The 20,641-nt window shown below is 40.5% G+C and overlaps 1 protein-coding gene across 4 annotated transcripts; it reads left to right on the top strand.

Moving 5' to 3' along the window:
* The first annotated feature begins 140 nt into the window (after window positions 1-140).
* On the top strand, window positions 141-20,515 carry LOC136780135 (very low-density lipoprotein receptor-like). Of its 4 annotated transcripts, none has more exons than XM_066738265.1 (14): window positions 141-362; window positions 865-1,794; window positions 3,022-3,147; window positions 10,717-10,839; window positions 13,539-13,661; window positions 14,623-14,858; window positions 15,091-15,295; window positions 15,467-15,778; window positions 15,931-16,231; window positions 16,329-16,620; window positions 16,697-17,177; window positions 17,441-17,527; window positions 17,674-17,933; window positions 18,029-20,515. In XM_066738265.1, exons 2-14 carry the CDS (start codon window positions 1,698-1,700, stop codon window positions 18,071-18,073), a joined length of 2,688 nt encoding a protein of 895 aa, XP_066594362.1. In that variant the 5' UTR covers window positions 141-362; window positions 865-1,697; the 3' UTR covers window positions 18,074-20,515. The 4 variants fall into 4 exon arrangements, with proteins under 4 accessions (XP_066594362.1, XP_066594363.1, XP_066594364.1 ...); XM_066738266.1 differs by lacking the exon at window positions 13,539-13,661 and adding an exon at window positions 12,417-12,536; XM_066738267.1 differs by lacking the exon at window positions 13,539-13,661.
* Window positions 20,516-20,641: the final 126 nt, after the last annotated feature.

Here is a 20,641-nt window from a genome sequence, read left to right as displayed (position 1 = left end):
TAGAAGTGGGAGGGAGAACGGAGACGGCGGTGGCGCGCGCGGATAAAGAGAGACAAAGCGCCAGCGCAGCTGTAAGAGAAATAAGGATACGTTAGGGAGACAAGAGATAGAGAGAGAGAGAGAGAGAGTGAGAAGGAGGTTACATCGAGAGACACGAAGCGAAGGTGCTCGCACACACGGGGCGGGCACTCTTGGCTGTCGACCACTTTTTCAACGTATTTCTCATTCGGATTTCGCGCTATCGTCCTCGACAGGTGTTTCTAATCGCGCCTTTTCACTATTGTCAAATTAAAGTAGACAATAGTCGTGTTCTTGGCGTCTATCGCGTGATCAACACGGAAGTACTCCCTCGCAAGTGATAGGTGAATATTCAGCGGAGAATTCTAGACAGGCGAAGAAGGAGTTGGAGAAAGAAAGAGATAGAGAGAGAGAGAGAGAGAAGAGAGTCGAGCGACCGCGTGGTCTGATATCGGGAAGCTTTGATCTGCTCCAGAGATTGGACAGAGAGGGTGTATACGTACATACGGGTCGAGAGCTCCCCCTCTGTATCCACCCCAGGGTTTTCCTGTGCCACCCGAGCCGAATATCCTCCAACATTCGGCCAGTTTTTAGTCAGCTTTCGTGGGGAAACCCGGTCTCTATTGGATTTTTCACCGAGTGTTCTCGTAGCACCCTCGCTCGGTTCTTCGTTATTATATTCAGTGAGAGTTTTCCCGGGCTATTAAGAATATAGTTTTCCTACTATCGTTTCATCTCCCTCTCTCACTCTCTCTCTCTCTCTCTCTCTCTCTCTCTCTCTCTCTCTCTGTCTCTGTCTCTTTCTTTCTCTCTCGATCTCTACTAATCGCCATTTCGCTCGAGTAGTCATTGATGACGATTGACGACAGATCGGCAGATGCCAAGGGACAACGAACGAGGGGCAGATGTTCAAGAACGTAAAGTGCAATTCTGTACGGACCATTGCGAGAGAAACTGAGACTGGCGCGTGCTCCGATTCCCGTTTTTCTTCTTGTTATTGTTACCGTCGTCTTCCCGTACTCGCTGATTCCCAACAGTTGAGAGAACGAGAGAGACAGAGAAAGAGAGAGCTCTCGCAACGATAGAGACACTTTGTCTCGTCTGCTTCTCTCTATTCTCTTTTACTGTCCCCTCCCCCTACTTCTGCTGTCTCGTCTCACCACGACTCGGCCCAAATAAATCAACGTGGTCCGGAATGAAACTGGCTAGCAATCGACCATCCCGCAGCGGCTCTCATTTAACAGTGCGATCAACCTAGACAATTAAAGGGATCAGAAAAACCATCGTCGTCCCATAGAGTCACAAGCTCGCATCTCCAACGGCTCGCAGTGGCGAGTCAGAGTCGGGCCTACTTGAATTTGGATCGATCCAGACGCAGTGTGACTCGAATGAATTTTGGTGAATCTCGTGGAAGAAAAAATGCGAGGACAGAACTGATTTGTCATTAGTGGAGAGAGCAAAGAGGTAGGGGAGATACGAGCGTGAATCAAAAGTGGCGCGGTTCGGGCTTTGTTGTTATTGTTGATCGATCCCCCGGCGGACGCCGGGGTGGGACTGGCTCGTAAATATACCTACGTAGGAACTAACCGACCAACCACGCTTGGGCCCAGTATTATCGCGCTGTCCTTATCAGTGAGTCGTGAAAGGGGTGCGAACGCGAACACAGAAAGAGACTTGTTATGGGGCGAAGTTACTTAACTTCTCCGTCGCTGCTCGTGCTGCACTTACTCATAGGATTCGCTGCTTTCTCGGCGGCTAATGCTTTCTCAACGGAATGTGAGTCTTCAAAATTTCTATTACAATACTCTTTCACTAACGCGTGGATCACATTATTTTCGTTTTTTTTTCTTTTCTAAATTCGCTCTTTCATTTGCACACCCCTCTAACCCCTCTGATCAAACATATCTCTTGTTTATAACTTCTTTACCTGCAAGGGCAAGAGAAGCTCCGCACGTTCTTACTTCCGCGATTATATTAAAGTACGAAGCGTAACGTCTAATTCCCTACGGTACAATTCCTTCTTGTGAGATTGTTTCGTAAAACTATGTGTCTTCAACCAAAATATTTGCTTGGAGTAATATTTGTTTGGCTAATTTCATCACACGCACAACTGATACCTTTAAGACAGCAAGAATTAATTCTGTAAACTTTTAATAAATTTTTACAATGTCTTATCATTGCACGACAACGTGGAATGAATCTTCGATATACATACACTGCTAGTTTGTGCAATGTCAGCTGTGGATATTGTATTTAGATTTGATTGTAATAGGGACTTGGTTGCTTTCGAAGGTGCGAGTTGCAATAAAACGCCAAAGAATGCGAGAATAAAAATTTACTTTTGACTGGGGTTTTCTTTTTCAAAGATGTGGGACTTTTGTGAATAGTGTGGACCCAGGTTAGCGGGGGGGGGGGGGGGCAGCTGCAATGTGAGAGATGAGAAAAACGGCTGACCACCGTAGAAAAACCGGTCAGTGTGTGCATGACCGGCACTCGGCGCGCTATTACATAACCTTACTACACCTTTCTCACAACTTTGCCATTCTTAGAAAGGATCTTATCTCAATGCTGACGCTCGACTATCTTTTTTAGACGTAGAAAAACTCACAAATACATAGCTCGTTTCCATTCACACCTATCGAGATAATTCGAGAGAATGAAAATGTATAGGTAAAGCTGGAGAAGGCGGGATATGCGAAATAAATAGTAGGGAGTAACCGGAGAAAAAAGGTTTTCAAAGAATAATAATAGCATGGATACATACTATTCTTCGTACACACATGTAGCTACCCATTTTGAGGATGGAATTGGTTTTGTCGATCAAAGGCTATGAAAGTAAGATGTTATGTTTTGAAAGGTTGGACGGATATTGTTGGAGATTATCGTTTTCATTGGCGTTTGGTTGAATGGCATGTGTACGGCCGGAGGCTGGCAGGCCAGTGTGTAAACATAAATTAAATATTTGTGTAAGGTCGTTATATACACGGTTTTGTTTGCTTTTAGGTAAAGTCGCATACCCCTTGAAGCAGTTTCGTTGCGGCAATGGCAAGTGCATTCCCATCTCTTGGGTATGCGATGCGTCCGACGATTGTGGAGATAACTCCGACGAGAGTCCTCTGGAGTGCAAAGGTGAGAGAACAGCGAAATTCGCCCTTTCGACTCTAGGAATATCGTCTATATCTACTGTGCTATACATTACGTGTGGGGTATCTTGTGTGAATGTATATACGATGCTAAACTCTCTCTCTCTCTCTCTCCCTCTGGATTATGTGCTACACAAGTAGCAAGACCGTCGCTTCCTCCATTGCCCTACTTTCCAATTTTACCGCCTTTATTCAATATTATCGTCAGCTATTAGCAGCAACACTCAACGCTGCACTTTCGATTTCAAAAAAAGATTCATTATTAAATATCATAGAGCGGAGTAAACGATATACGAAGAACGATTGGTTAACGATATTAAAAGTTGCTGGATTATTCAATTGAGTTACGCGATTGGCTCGATAGATTATTGTGCCAATGGCTATTAATTATTGAAATATGCAAACGAGAGCATGAAACTATACGTTGCTACGCAAATCTCTATTTTTCATTATGCATTTTCGATGAATGAAATAAATAAAGAAGGCGAGGAAATTTAATATCACTCTGTGCGTGTGTTAGCGTCGTTAAAATAATTGATCCTGGCAAAAAGTGTTTGTTTAATTTATAATCAATCGTGAAAATTACTCCTTTCAGCGTTTATAACCTGTAATCCTGCCTTCGTGAAAGTAACAAAAAAACTTGTTCTTTACTGCTAATTGGAGTACCGCGAAAATTATCAGGAAACGTATATACATAGCTACATACGTGCGAATATGTGCTTGTATATGGAAAAAGTTTGATTAGCCCTTGGGGGAGAATGCCGCAACGTTCTTTTCTCGCAATTTCGGCAATGTTCACTTGTTTTCTTGTTTATAGCCGATACCACTGTTGCGAAAATATGCTCTATGTTTGACGCGAGCTAAAGATTTCCCAAGCTCATTGTTTTGTTTACATCGTGAACCGAACTGCGCGAGAGATTTCTCGCTGTTGATTTTCATCATTATTTCGGTCACGTGGATTCATTGCATCGTTCAAGTGCTATTTTCTGGTACGCGTAAATAAAGACGTATAGAGACCACTATGGAAGTACAGCGTAGTAGAATACTGAAAAGCTTCGCGTCTACGCGTATATAGACAGACACACTTGCGCGCAGTGTTTCGTTCGGCTCTCGCGCGTACACTCTCCCTTCTATTGTTTATTTTTATAACCATTCGTCCAGCGTTAATTTCTCTCTCTCTCTCTCTCTCTCGCACACTCCGTTATTAAACTATATTGCAGGAAATATTCCCAGCCAATAGAGCGCTTCTCACGAAAGCAAGCCATAAATTTATTTCTTTTGTGATAAGTGATTTATTGTGCCTATTATTTTTTAAGAAGGATGACGTAACACGCGGCGACACGGATAAATAACGCAAAAGGGCCGCGAGTTACGTTCGAAGGGAGATAATCGGGGAGATTCGAATTAATACCCTAATAAGTAATAGTTTCTACTCCCCAACCATCCATGGGCCAGCTATGCTTCTTTGATTAAATTGACGTACGGCGCCATCTGCGAATTAACATACCGATTGGTCTCGAGGATTCAAGTGATTCACGCTATACGCAATAGGTCAAGTACGAGACGAGCAATAAATCACTTTTTACCCGATAATAACGGGAAGCTTCATACAAAATATATACATTCTTCCTCTTGCTTCGTTTTATTCAATTTTTTATTCGCGATAAATCTACACTACGCTCTATATATATATATATATATATATATATATGACATCGACCCTTCCCACCCTCTCCCTTTATATAGGACGCATCCCTTCAAGCACAAATTTAATCACTTAGTAATGAATAATAACGCGAAGGTAGACAAAATTGTTAATTAACTTCCCATTTAATATTCCGTGTGTGGAACGAAGCGCTAATTAAAAATTTAACTTACGGCGTGAATATTAGCTCGCTCGCAGGGCCAAGTTTTGCATGCGTACACCCTGGCCAACGTTTATTTATAAACGGTCTTTCATTATTTAAGTTATGTACGGCTAATCGTAATTTGTACAGCCTAATTTCATCAAGCTGAGTCTCAAATCCTTCCAGCAAAATTTCCCCGAATATATCGATGCAGTCTATTAACGTTTCGCGTTATGATCATTCGGTGGTCTAATTAATTGTAATAAACTGATCGATCCTCTACTATGTGTACATGTACGCATTGGATAATCCGTTTCGAAGCGCGTTGAATAGTTGCTGTTCATATTTTATATGCGAATGATGTAAACGGATTATTAGCGGATACCGAACAAACAGGATTATAAATAGCGTCGTATATATATATATATATACAAAGTATATAGATTTACAGAATCCAATAAGTCTCGTTAATATATTGTAATAATATAGTACAAGTGCATGTATAATAAACGCTTTGCTATTGCAATTGGTTAATTTTTTTCGTATCGTGTGAAAATGGCCATTAAGTATAGGTTTACAAGAATGGTTCCGCAAAGTCTTGTAATCTGTATATATATATATATATATATATGTATAGGGTAAGAAAGAAGCAGGCGTCCTTGTTGCCATAATTTCGCTAGATTGTCGCGTATATAGGTTGTGCGTGGACGACGGAAAGAAATGGAATAAATCGGTGCGAAGGACTGTATAATGGCGATACTAGGCCAATCGGCGAGTCTGCGACAATAAGTTGACTGTTGGAAAGGAGCAGGCGAGGAAACAAGGAAACGCGCGCGCGAGCGTAGGTACCAAGGTATCACCTCTCGCCGTAACGATCTTGCATCAGACTTGTATACCATTCGGACCAATAGACAACTCTGTCCGTCCGTCCGTCGTCCGTGCGATGCCCACACTTCCCTTCTCTCATCCTGAAAAATGCATTCCGATTGCCGTCCAAGCGGAAATGCGATGCAACCATCCATCGCGCTGCAGTATTCTTTAAATTCCATCCATCCGGATGCTCCGCCGAGGGCTAATTGCGATCTTTGCCCTGAATAGAAGCCCGGCCAATCCGATGAGAGATGAGAATTATCCGGAATCCTCGCTATTTTCAACGAAAACTTGGATCGGATGAAACAAGCAATGCTAATTTTACTTTCCGCTAGTTTCTTCCAGCTCCTCCTTTACGACAGAGATCCGACGGAAAAACTTTATCAGAAAGGATCTTTCCAAAGCTCTTTCTCTCTCTCTCTCCTCTTGCTCTCTGCATAGAGAATCTCCGAGGGTTTCGATCCGATTCATCGTCCGAGAGCAAAATTTTCCGCTGTTACTATGTCAGGCGGCCAGTGTTGAAAAAATTATGGAAGAAATCCATTATGGATAGAGATAATTAAACTGTGACAAGTCTAACGTGTCATATATATATATATATATCCTTATTCTCTATACTTTCAATTTTACACGCTTGGCCTTTTTCCACTGATTTTTCAACCAGTTCTCCTTTTTACACTCTCTTTCTCTTTTTTGCTTGTTGCTGGTATTACTATACTCACGGAAGCAATTTTTTTCTACAAATAATTTCAGTCGCTGGCTGCAGTCACCGTCTAGCATGAATTCTCTCACGAGGACCATTTTCGGCAAGCACTTTTCTTTTTTCTTTTTCTTTCTCTTTTACTCCTTCTGTTCCAAGTAGGGTAAGCGCAGCTGTCGGACTGCTGTCTCCCATGCAGTAATTCACGCGATCCTTGCATCCGTAAAAATAAATTATTCGCGAGGACACCTGAGCGAATCAACGGCTATTTCGGCTAAATGAAAAAAGTGCTCTATTCACTTGGCATAAAACAATTTTAAAGCAGATTTATATATACGAGCTACGTTATACGTATATATACACAGCATATATACAGCGCTTTGCAAAATAATAAGTTTTCATCCTTAAAGTTTAACGTTGCCATAATTTTGATGATTTTCCAGGATGGCTGGAGCAGGCAGGATGCGCATGCACGATTCACGGCCCAGTGTTAAATCTACTGGATATAGCCGTGGCGGGCTCTGAATCATTTTGCAAAGTAACATTCGCCACGCTCCTCTATAAAGAAAGGCTGTTCCTCGAGAGGAAATTCAACTAACGCATTTTGCCAAATAAAACCTTTTACAACGGAAAGAGATATGTGGAATCTTGAGAGGATGTAAAACTTTCTCGAGTCGAGCGAGCCTCGTTCCGCTTGCATCATCAGCTTTCCTAGCTCCTCCTTTTATATATATATATATATATATATATACATACATGTCGCCCAGTGTGGCGTCTATTCTAGTTACGATAATTGAGCTGCTTGTAATCATAGCAATTACTCGATTGATAGTTGGCTAAACGAGCGCGAGCTGAATTCTTTGACATTCGTCAGTCACCTTTGTTCCACGCTCGCTTTTTCTCGCGTCTTGTAATACGAGGACAACCAATGTAAAATCTGCAACAGTTGCATCAGTTTGTCCGGACTACGTTCGTTTCTCTTTTACCATGGCGATACTTAATTATATCCCGTGCAACCGTGGTATCGCACGAAGAAGGTTAGGTTAGACTGAAAGTTTTTGCAAAAATAATTCAGTTGTGGCACACTATCTATATACACACCTGGTCTCGTACACCGGTGCACATAAAAACGTCGATCTAGCCCCGCGTCACCAGCGACTCTTCCTCTTTTATCACGGGGAAAAGCCCATCTCGTTAAATATTACATCAACCCTATAGTATATATATCTCCTGCTCCTTTATCAAAGAAAAAACCTCGCGTCGCGAAAATCTCGTCGAGCCGTTTTTCGCAATAATTTGCATTTGTCCGAGTTGCAAAAACAAATGTTTCGCTGGATTTAACGTTGTTGCTGAAGAATCAGCCGCGTCGAGATCCAGGCTTGATTCGGCTTGAAGTTTTGTCGCTCCGTTCGTTCCATTGTAATAATAAATCAACGTGAACAGCCACTGCTGTACGTATATCAATGCTCCCTGGGCCATCCATCTGGAAAATTATTCAAGATTCGATGGATGCTTATTCATAAAGCAGATCTTTGGCTATAACGGGAAAATCGACGAGGTGCATCAATAAAGCGAAGCGCCCGATTAATATAGAGACGTTTGCCAAATGAAATTGTTTGTCAATTTTCAATCGGTGTGCTTCATATTTTTTCTGCTCGGTGGGAAATGATTTATGCGAGAGATTGGGTGCTCCCAGTGGGACAGTCTGTCGGTATATATCTATATATGTATATATACACGTGTGTGTGTGCGCGTTTGCTTAGTCGATGCGCACATTTGGCCACCTTGGAGCTCGACTTAAACCTAATTAGGCGAGCCACCTGAGTGCCTGTTTGACCGTCTTATCCTCCATCGGATCGACCAACCTTTCGAGCGTTGCATATTTTACTCTCCACTGTCACGTGAAATCCCTGAATTATATATATATATATATATATATATGACCCGATTCATCACACTGCAGACATTTATTAATAAAATTACACGTTTTATAATAACGTCCAACTCAATTATCTTACAAATTAACCGTGATTGTATTAAATTTCAATTTGAATCCCTCTTGGTATCGTTATCGTTGGCAAACTAAAATTTAAAGTATCGGCTTTTCCCCTGATTTTCGCTAGAACAAATTCGACCAGAATTCATTTAACTCGAATGTCAAATAAACTGGCGTGTCTCGCTGGCTCGACGGGCGAACTGACGTAAAAATTATAATTAGCGGAAGAACATGGAATAGTATCATGTCGCGGTTATACCCAATAATTTCATATTTTCGAAGAAGAAGAAGAAGAAGTAGAATAAGAAGAGGGATGAATTAAAGTTTCGCTTGAAAAGAGCGTGTTTTATTTTTCCTCGAGGCGGTATAACCTAAAGAAGGAAAGAGAGCAAGGTAAGTGGAATTAAAGAGGAATTGAAAAATATAAAGTTTTCTTATGGTGCACGATCTTTGTAGAGAAGCATCAGGAGGGGTGGGGAGGGGGGGGATGCAGAATGTTAGTATATATATATATATGCGTATTGAAGAGGGAGAGAGAAGGAAAGTATTGGGAAAATTGAGAATTCCTTGGATTGAAGGGTTTTTCGTGCGTGAAGCAGCTCCATATCGTACACCTGTGTGCAGGTATCACGTATGTACGAGTGATCTGTATATATAGAGGCAGGTTAGCACCGCGCGAGTCTACAAGATCCGTGGCTCCCATTGCGAGAAGATCAAGCTAGCGAGCAAGCACACTCGTCTCTCCTCCTCCTCCTCCTCCTCAGACTTCACCTCCTGCAAATATCCAAGCAAATTCGTTTGTCGTCCTGGAAAAAGGATACTACTATATATACACGAGAGACTAAAAGAGAGGAGAAATATCATCCTTCGGCATAGTTCTGACAGCGTTAAACCAGTCGTTTCTCTCGCGTTGACTTTTATCGATGAAACTTTCATCGAGATAAGCATAGTAAAGTGTGTTGTAAGATTTTTCCTGCATTTCGTCCCAAATCGTGGCTCAACTGTCTACCGTGGAAAAACTGCTCTCCTTCTTGCCTATATGTATTGGTATACTATATATAAGGAGCAAGCGTAGTACGAGTACTACTACAAGGGCATCCTGACGGCGGAGGCTGCTACGAGAGAAGATCGAGTAGGACCTCGCCTCTCAACGGATAAATCTTATCTCATCTTTGTGGAATCGCGTGATTATCCTGTGTGAAGAATTGCCTGGAATTTGAATAGAGAGGGACGTTGAAATAGCGCAAGGAAAATTAAGGGAAAATGGACAAGGTTTTTCGTCAGTGTTGATGCAGTGCTGGTGAATTTTTATCGCGCTTGTGTATACGTGTGCTCTTGTATTTGCATTTATAGTCTCTGATATAATAGTGCGCGCGGATGTATATATATAGTATAAATAGTAAACAGGGGAGGAGAGGGGGGCAAGAAAAAGCTGGACAAAGTTACATGGAGCGTTCGCGTCTGCCAACGCTCGAAGATCGAGCGAGTCGATCGATCTTATCTGGTCTCGTCGGATCACCAAACGAATAAACGTCTCGCGCCAATCGATCCCAATTATTAAGAGGAAAACGTTTCAATCTTCCCTCTTTTATTTTTCCTCTCTCTCTCTCTCTCTCTCCCTCTCTCTCTCCCTCTCTCTCTCTCTCTCTCTCTCGTATAAGTATAAGGAATAGGAAGGAAGCTTCAGAGTTTGGAAAATCGAGACTTCCCTTAATTAAAGCGTGTCCTGATTCTCACGCGCGGCGACGATGAGAGCAACGTAAAGGGTTTTTTCGAATTCTTCGTGCAACATGGACAATTCACCCCGAGGTTCTTCTTCTTCTTCTTCTTCTTCTTCTTCTACTTCTTCCTGGGGTTAAAGGAACGCCCACTGGCCTGGTTGAATGATACCGAGTGGAACTCATCGATAAATATATATAGGAGAATCGTTTTTCCGTTAATTGTATTTTCGGCTCGGTGAAAGAGAGAGAGGGTGATAGACGGTAAAGGTCGAAAGTGCTGCAGTTTCTTCTTTTCCGATCCCTCTGTTGAACGAAACAATCGATAAAATGAGCTCCTACGGGATTCGCTGGTTAATCGCATTAGCGAGTTTCGCCTTCCTGGCGAATTACGCACACGGCATTGATGATCTTGGGATTTCAGCCTCCAGGGAATGCACGGATAAGGAGTTCAAATGCAAGAATGGAAAGTGCATACCGGAATCCTGGCACTGCGATGGCGACAAAGACTGCTCCGATGAATCCGACGAGAATCCAACCATTTGCAGTAAGTGCCATTTGCTTCTTTCTCTTATTTCTTTTCTCTTTCTATACATATATATACATGGTATTTCATAATAAAATCCAATTGGTCCTTTATCACGTCGATCGACACTCTGCGCTCCGCGTCCGACAATTACTCTTTATACACTTACTATGTATATGTATATATATATTAGGCGAATCAACTTTTATAGAATAAAGGAAAATTGCAATTATCCAAATGTAATTCCGACGAATTTAGTCCCTCTGATAATAATATTCCGTCTGTTCCTAATAAATTTAAAGCGTAATCCCGCTCTACTGCTAAAATGGATTGGATCTTGCCGGAGGAATTCGCTAGCTGCGAGTTTTCTCCAAAAAGAGCAAATCATAAGTAAGTTTTGGTCTTGGCGTAACTTTTCCTTTCCTTTTTCCCGGACGAAATTCGTGTTTGATCGATTTAGGTAATCGAGACGAAGGGGGAGGGGGTTCTTTGAAAGACGCAAAGAGTGTTGCACGGATAATCGCGGTATTTTGTAAGCGGGAAAACTATGAAAATGGGCAAAAGTTTGACTAGGAATTCGCGCTCGCGCGCGCTCCATCGAGTAACGTCCGCCGGGCGAGTTTTACGTCTGAAAAACGAGAATGAAAATGTTCAATATTAACGCGGCTAACAATGACGAGTAGTAGTGTTTTTTCCGCTTCGAATCTGAAACAATGGCCGCGTATGGAAATATTGCGCGTCAAAGGTTAATGGGGATTTGGACGATCGCGAAATGTCGCTCCTATGTTTCGTGTTGTAAACGCGCGAAACGTCAATTCTCCGTTCTCTCTCTCTCTCTCTCTCTCTCTCTCTCTCTCTCTCTCGCTCCGATTTTAGTCTAATCTTTTATCGTTTCTCTCTCTCTCTCTCTCTCTCTCTCCCTACGCAGTTCAATCAATTACGCAGATTTTTGCTCGATCCAACTCCAGTGCGTATTTCATATAATTGATAAGGAGAGCGAGTCACGATAATTTCAGATACAGCAGTTCCGCTATACTATGTGTTTCGTTCGCGATAATAATAAGAAATAAACGAAAGAACCGACATAAACATTTTGTGCAACGAGGCTTTTTTAACGATAACGAAACGCAGTGTGAAAAAAATTGGGGTGGCAGGAGGGGGGATATGATTTTGATGCGAATTATATAATTAGTACGATTAATACGCAGTTGCGAGAGTGATACCGGAATAGATTGATACATAGTATTGCTCAATTGCGCGTATAAGCGCGTGAGCACTCGCGGGAAGCCAAACCGAACTCCGTTCGATTATATAGTAAAAGATATACCGTAGGTTTAAATTATTCCGACTACATATATATATATATATATATTATACATAATTCGATTGATATTCGCGACAATATGTTAATAAAGCAGAGCGGAGGGCCAAGAATAGAGGAGACGTTTGGTGATAAAAAGAAAATATTGCAAATTACTGATAATTTTTTCAATTCAAGGACGCTGATAAAATATTGTATTTATAGAAATAATGTCTTTATAAGAATTGACATAAAATTCATTATTATTATACTATACGTAACGAATTGATGACAAAAGGGCCTAAAGCGTGCAGCGAGACGGAGTTCCAGTGCGGCACCGGGGAATGCATTCCAAGAGGCTGGCTCTGCGACGGTATGATCGATTGCCCGGACCGTATAGACGAGGAAAACTGTCGCAGTAAGTTTTCTTTGCAGGACAGCTTTCGAGGCGGAAGACACCACCAGGAGGAGAGACAGCCGTGACAAAAATTACAATCGAAAAAATCCCGATATTCCTCGGTGAAACCCGTTGGAACCGTAGGCAAACTTATATATAGTACATGATGCATATATATATGTATGTATAGAGAAAAAGGCAAAAAGAGTATGGTCCCATGTACCGACGCGACGTTCACACTCGTGCACTAACTACGTATATATATATATATATATATATATAGATCGGCAGCAGCAGCAGCAACGACGACCACTACTAATTTTCCGTGGGCACTCGGTGCTCAACAAGGCAAAAGTTCAGAGGACGAGAAAAGCTTTTAAAATCCATCCTCGCACCCCCAGTAGTATGGTTTTAGACTCCGAACGACGAGACTCTAAAGAATAACGTATAAGAGAAACATTATAACGCTATATACATATATATATATAGTAATAATAACATTATCCACGAGTAATATCGCGATGAGTTGAAATTTTTCGTACAAAAATAATCCGGTAAAAGTTTGAAACCCGATCCGTACCAAAAGCTACTTAAACGTATATATAAATACGTAATAACAGGCATTTATAAAATATTGCTGTGGAATAGCAAGGATGGACACAGCTTATTTCGCGGTGTTGACAGCTGCGTTTGAATGATATATTTGTATATATATATACGTGAATATTACAGCAGTACATAGTATAATATAATCTTAGGTTATTCCAAGAGGCTTAGAGTTTGGCTTAATGACGCTTCTCTCTGCAGAAACAACATAGAGGAGAGAGCAACTACGTTATTAATGCTCGATAAGCGTCGATTATCCATAATAGCCACGACGAAATATCAATATGCATATATGTATAGTTGTATATATACATAAACATATAGGTATTGTATATATGTGTATATAATTTGTCGATGCCAATGTGCGCTGATCCACGATGAAAAGCATCGAATCAATCGATTTCTGGTGGGTTGTAGGCACGAAGAATTGCACGGCTGAACAGTTCACTTGTCACTCGGGAAATGGCGAGTGCGTTGCGCTATCCTGGATATGCGACGAGAATCCTGATTGCACGGACGGATCGGACGAGGCTGATTGCAGTAATTTTCTCCCTTTCTCTAACACTACGTCTCTCTCTCTCTCTCTCTCTCTCTCTCTCTTGATTTTTATTCCCTTTGGCCCGCTCTCCCGCACACTGCCTGCCTCATCGAGAATACCTCAAACGGACCTTACGGAAACGTTCCGAACACTTCCATCCATCATCCGAATGCTTCCCGTCCGCAATATTAATACCACATCGTTCTTAATACGCATCAAAGCTTCTTGCCTTTACCACTCCCATAGACCACCATCCAACCATTTAACGCTTCCCTTTTTATATTTATTAGCTTCTTCTTCTCTCTCTCTCTCTCTCTCTCTTTCACTCTGTGTACTTTAACTTCTCCTCCTTTTTTTCATTACGTCCCTGCTGCATCCACCGCGCACGCCTTCCCCCTCCCCCTCATATATACATTTATCTCCGCTAGACGCTTACTCACACAGACTGAACAAAAAACTGACTAACTTGCATTAAAACGAAAAACTCTCCAAACGAGTACACATTGCTTTTAAAAATATTTCTTTAATTCTCTTTTAATTATCCCAATAGAATTGCTCGACTTTTCACTCGCATGGCTTTTCGTAGCTACGAACAGCGTGACGTCATCGCGACGGAATGAATCTCTCTTGTACTTTTTTCTCTTTTTGTTTTTTTCTCTATTGTTTGCCTCCCCCCCCCCCCCCTCGTGCGTATACACCCGGCAAATATTCGACGATGCAAATCGCCAATTTTGTTCTCTCTCTGTATCTGTCTCCCCCCCCCCCCCTTGATCTATGTATGTCATGGATTATAGTTTACTACACGTTCTTGTGGCTTTCTTCCTGGCTCTCTCGTATAGTTTTCTGTCTTCGCAAAGTTGTCTTCGCTATTGACCCGAACACGGGGGATTAATAGCGAGATAAATGCACCGTTCAAAGCGATAGAGAGGTGGTATTACAAAGGAGGATTTTTCTTGGCCGTAGACGAGACTTGCAGGTCGGACGAGTTTACCTGCGCAAATAAACAGTGCATACAGAAGATGTGGGTCTGCGATCACGACGACGACTGCGGGGACAAGAGCGACGAGAAGGACTGCGCCCCGGTCTCCTGTAATCCGAACACCGAGTTCGACTGCCTTGCCAATTATTGCATAGCTGCCAAATGGCGATGCGATGGTGATTTCGATTGTCCCAACGACGCCGATGAAATTGGATGCGAGGTAACGTTATCCTCATAAATTATTATTACAGTCCGGCCAAAAATAAGCACGAACGGAGAGCGACTCCGTGTTGACGCAAATACACAAATCTATCAACTTTGTTCCACGCGCTTGCCATCCTATTTTCTGCAAACGTGGATCGAAAGCTTATATTTTTAAATGCCAAAGGGCTTAATGGAAGAACCTTGTGGCAGATTCCACCGCTTTTATTTCCCCTCGCTTTTATTCGCAGGTTACATTCGGCAGTGGACATACGAGCCATTGCGATAAAAAAGAATTCAATTGCAACGATCACGTGACCTGTATACCTCAAAACTGGGTGTGCGACGGTGGCAAGGATTGTCCGCATGGCGACGACGAATCACCCGAGCGATGTCAGAACATAACGTGCAGACCAGACCAGTTTCAGTGCGACGACCGTCGTACCTGTATTTCCGGTAAATTTATTCCCTTCTCTTTCTAGCAATAATAATCTCGGTGCAGGTTCATATATTTTTTCAGTGGTTTATTAACCGACAGTATAGTATAGAGGGAGAGGAAGGAGGGTAGTGGATGATAGTCTTAATTAAAAAACTGTGCCTCATGGGTATATTTCTAATCCGATTTAGGTCATTTGTATTGCAATGGGAATGCTGAATGCGAAGACAAAAGCGATGAGAAGAATTGCACTAATAAATTGCCTAGCTGCGACCCGGCCACTCAGTTTCAATGTAGCGAAGGTTCCTGTATATCTTTGGAGAGCGTGTGCAACAAGAAGCCCGACTGTAATGGCTGGGAAGATGAGAACGAAGCACTCTGCAATGTTAATGAGTGCTCAAAGAACAACGGTGGATGCTCCCAAGTTTGCATCGACCAACCGATAGGCTATCGATGCGCTTGCAACCCTGGATACAGATTGATCGATAATCGTACCTGCGATGGTAAGCATTACATTATGATTGCTTTATTAAAACAAAGAAGGCAATTGGGCGTTTGCTCCATTTGTTCAATGGGAATGCTTTGTTGGATTATATATATATATATAGATGATTATAAGGTAAATTAATTGTTTTCCCCTTGTCTTACCCTCAAGATGTAGATGAATGCTTGGAGCCCGGAAGCTGCTCGCAGTATTGCCTTAACCAGAAAGGAACCTTCAAATGCAGTTGCGCTCCGGGCTACCTCAAAGATCCCAGAAATCCAACGCGCTGCAAAGCAGCAGAGGGTCACGCCAGCCTCCTATTCGCCAGGAAACACGATGTGAGGAAAGTGGCTTTGGATAGAAGAGAAATGACGTCGATCGTCAATAATACCAAAATGGCTGCTGCCCTTGATTTCGTTTTTCGCACTGGCATGATATTTTGGTCGGATATAAACGAGAGAAAGATCTACAAGTGAGTAAAGTCACAATGAGAACCATATAGCACTCAGCAATATCATTTTCAATGGGACGGTACGTGCAGTAAGAGCTTTTTGTGCGAATGATTTTAGAGCCCCGATAGACGAAGGGAACGAGAGAGCGGTGGTTATTGATAACGAGTTGATTGCCTCTGATGGACTGGCGGTCGATTGGATTTACAATCATATCTATTGGACTGATTCCGGCAAGGATACAATAGAGCTAGCCAACTTCGAGGGGAACATGCGAAAGACTTTGATAAGTGATCAAGTACAGGAACCAAGAGCAATCGCTGTGAATCCTTTGGAAGGCTGGATGTTCTGGACGGACTGGAGTGACGAAGCTCGAATTGAAAGGGCTGGGATGGACGGATCGCACCGCTCGGTATGAACCAGATCACAGAATAAACTCTTCATTTTTACGCAAGATCTCTGTTTTGAGCCTTTGGAAATTCTTCTAGGTAATCATCAGTACCGATATAAAATGGCCAAATGGACTCACTTTGGATCTTATTGGCCGAAAAGTTTATTGGGTTGATGCTAAGCTAAACATGATTGGCTCCTGTAATTATGACGGTTCAGGGAGAAGAACGGTACTTTACTCCTTGGAAACACTGAAACATCCATTCAGCATTACCACCTTCGAGGATTATGTCTACTGGACCGATTGGGACAAAGAGACCATATTTAAAGCAAACAAGTTTACTGGGAAAGAAATTGATTCAGTAACGCCATTATATTCCCTTCACACTCTTATGGCGGTGCACGTGTATCATCCGTACAGACAACCTGACGGTATGAATCAGTGCCAAGCAGTAAATGGACACTGCAGCCATCTATGTTTGCCAGCGCCTAAGATTAACTCTAGGTCACCTTTATTAAGCTGCGCTTGCCCGGATGGCCTCAGGCTGATGCCTGATGGACTTATGTGTGTCGAAAACGGTGAGTTTTTCAAGGTCGCGTGTCGTGCAAACTCTGATGCATCGATTGTTTGCATGATCAGCAGATTACGAAATTTCTCAAATCTTCCTCTTTCATTTTCTCTCTTTAAAAACCTTGATATTTCTTTCTCTCTACCATCCAATTATTTCCTAATTTATCACATTGAGCGTATAAACTTTCTTAGCATCCTTTTTGGTATTGTCTTTCTTATGATTTGTTTAATTTTCTTCCGTATATTCTTACATCGATGTTGCATGAAACAGCCGTTACAACTACAGTAGCTCCTACGACACGGGAAAAGCCATTACCATTCAAAAGACTTCAAACAGTGGCTGCTACTACAGTTCCCAGTAAGTTCGTAGCATGAATAACTTGATATATATCACTTACCGCATAAAGATTGAATTACTTTATGGATGAAGTATAGCGTCATTGAAAAACTATCCTCGTGAAATGTATGAAAAACTTTTGCTCAAACTCTAATAAAATTATTTAGGTCCGGTAACTTCTGGAGAAAATGGTGCCAAAATTGAGAGAGACTCGGCGGATCCCGGCCTGGTTGCTGGGATAGTTATAGGTGTGGTGTCCTTAGGATTGTCGTTCCTCGCATTGGTAGCCGTCCTCTGCTACAGGCATTATCTCCATCGTAACGTAACCAGTATGAATTTCGACAATCCTGTATACAGGAAGACTACGGAGGACCAGTTCAGTCTTCAAAAGAACAGATTTCCTCTTCCAGCCAGTGTTGGTGAGGAGGTAAGACTCGCCACTTCAATAACAGCTGATATAATTCTACATTTTTCAAACTTTTCATCTTCAACTGATAACATTCTTTCTCGCTTTTTTTCAAGGCTCAGGAACCTCTAACGTGTCCTGGAACTAATGATTACGTTTAAGATTCGATTTGTCAATAATAAACGGGCTCGGCAGGCTAAGAGAGAAGCATCCGAAGAAGCATCGACCACACTTAGGAAATTTTTCCGCAAGAAAAACAGAGAAACAGTAAAAAAAAAGGAAAAGAAGAGTTTTGAAAGAGACGCATTTAAAGAAATATGCTACGCTTACCTGCTTGCCTGTCTGCCAACTCAGCTGTGATTATGTTTATTTTTTCTACCGCGTTTCTTTGAAAATCACGTATTTTAACGGTCGACCCGCAATGTTGAAAAATTTCCATTCCAAGCAGTGATTGCCAATGTAAACGAATGTCGAATATGGTAATTCGTAGACGCCAATACTATGAATACTGTATTGCGCGATAAGTTTATTGCTAGTCGATAGAGATCCATTGAATTGCCATTAATCTCATTCCTTTTCCGTCCAAAAGACGACATTGGCCCTGGAGATTTTTCTATATAAGTATAATTGTACATTTGCGCAAGTTTTAAGATTTGCGTTTTAGCACGATGCGAAAAAAAATACCTGGTAAAGTTGCCAAATAATCATGTTTCGTCCTCCAATTACGCCTGTAAGTCGTTAAGATTCTTGAAATTCATATTTTTATTAGATGGTCCTTTGTTGTTGCGCTACATAATCTCTGTAATATATATATATATATATATATATAGCTATTTATGATTGGCTTTTGATGATGATACGTAAGTCACAAACATGTAGTACTACGTACAGAGAAAATTTATAAGCATCTATGTATAAGATTTTTTACTTATTTTGTTTCGTTTATTTATTACTCGATATAGAGTGTATTAAAATGTTCAGTCGGCGTGCGTCCTAATGAAACAGATAAATATATAAGATATATATGCAATGAGAAACATCAATATGTTAAACAATTTACTGAATACTCGCACATCGTGCATATGAAAGTTTAAACATTTTTACGGATATACTCTGTAAGCTGTACAATTCGGATACTTTAGGAAATATTACCGTGGAACGAAGATAAATAATGCCAGGATATTTTGCATTAGGTATTGATTTTTAAATTAACCAGTGGATAAAACTTGGCGATTTGCTGAAAAAAAAAATATGTCCAAGACAGCCAAACGAGAAATGAGTGAAGTGTTTATATACAGTAGTTACTTTTTCGTATGCTACGTCTTCACTCGCCTCCCGTATAGTTATTTTCGTGTGAGAAACAAGATCTTGATAATTTTTTGGTTTTAAAAGATTATCAAGAATAGGTTTAGAGATGTCTGTAACGTTTTTGTTGAAACTGTATAGACTTAATAATACTACAGCATGTTCCACTCGAGTAGTGATGTATATGAAAATTAATGCTAATATATATGATTTTAATTGTAAGAAGCTGAATTTTAGTTATTTCTGCGTGATGCATTTTCTAGTAAGCAGTGCTTCTAGACAGATTCACAAAACTTTTAGTGACTGTCTGTATTTTTATAGATGGCGCATATCATATAAGATGAAATCACTCGAATTAGGAATCTTCAGTTACATTATTATCTTTAATTTATAACGGGGATGGCTACTTCATCCCAAATAAATTTAATAAAATCAGCTCAATGACGCTATAAGCGTGAGTATGCAACTGTTATAGTAATAAAAGCTGTTGTTTGGGCGATCTGACTTAGTTATTAGTAAAAAATCAATGTACGTGTATAGTAAAACTGTTTACCTCTTATTTAATACATTTAATTATTGTATAATTTCTCGATTATCGCATTAAGTAGCTGAATGTGAAACGTATGTTCTCTTAGGAAATGATAAATGACTAATGTAAAGATATAGGTTCAAATAATCCTGTGTACATTAATGGATAGCAAAGAATTCCTATTTTTAAACTATAAAAAGTATTGCATAAGCTCATCATAACTATAACAATGTGCCAATTCTTCTAATAATTAATTCATACAATGCCAAATCTAAGAATATGATACTGATAGAACATTTTTTAAATATAATACTTATCTTTTGTTCACATCAATATATGTTTATCCAACTTCAAATGTGTTTTTTAATCAAAATCTTTACAAAACAAAAATAGATTATTCTTTACTATCTTCTAGTGGACAAGAGATAATATAGGTATGCAGAGATGCAAAGAGTAAAGTTGAAATATAGAGATTTGTTCGAGACGACTTAAAACAAAAAGTTGAAGAGTGCAGTGAGCATAAATTTTTTCATTGTCGTGTGAATCATAATAAGTCGGTGAAACTCTGTCCTAGCACTCCTAGCCAGTCTCTCAGTCAGAATTGTGTCAAATATTATTTCTATGCAAAATATATATATATATAATATATTATCATTAATATATGCATAATATTTATATATATAAATATAAATAAAAAATATATATATAATATATACATATAATTTATTATAATGATTATTGTATAAATAAATATACAAAATAAATTACGTTCTCTACTTATTATTATTATCCTACTCTAAAGTAAGAACGTGTACGTAGCTATTATAAAGTTAATTTTTCTATCAATCTGAATAATCCATGAGATTCAATTAACAAGTTTTATAAATAACAATAA

Source organism: Prorops nasuta, unplaced genomic scaffold (assembly GCF_024137725.1).
Source record: "Prorops nasuta isolate Cenicafe-Biocafe unplaced genomic scaffold, Cenicafe_Pnas_1.2 PNAS00018, whole genome shotgun sequence".
In the NCBI taxonomy this organism is placed as follows: Eukaryota; Metazoa; Arthropoda; class Insecta; order Hymenoptera; family Bethylidae; genus Prorops; species Prorops nasuta.
The sequence above is the reverse complement of the archived record's forward strand: the minus strand, read 5'-3'. Positions and strand labels throughout refer to the sequence as shown.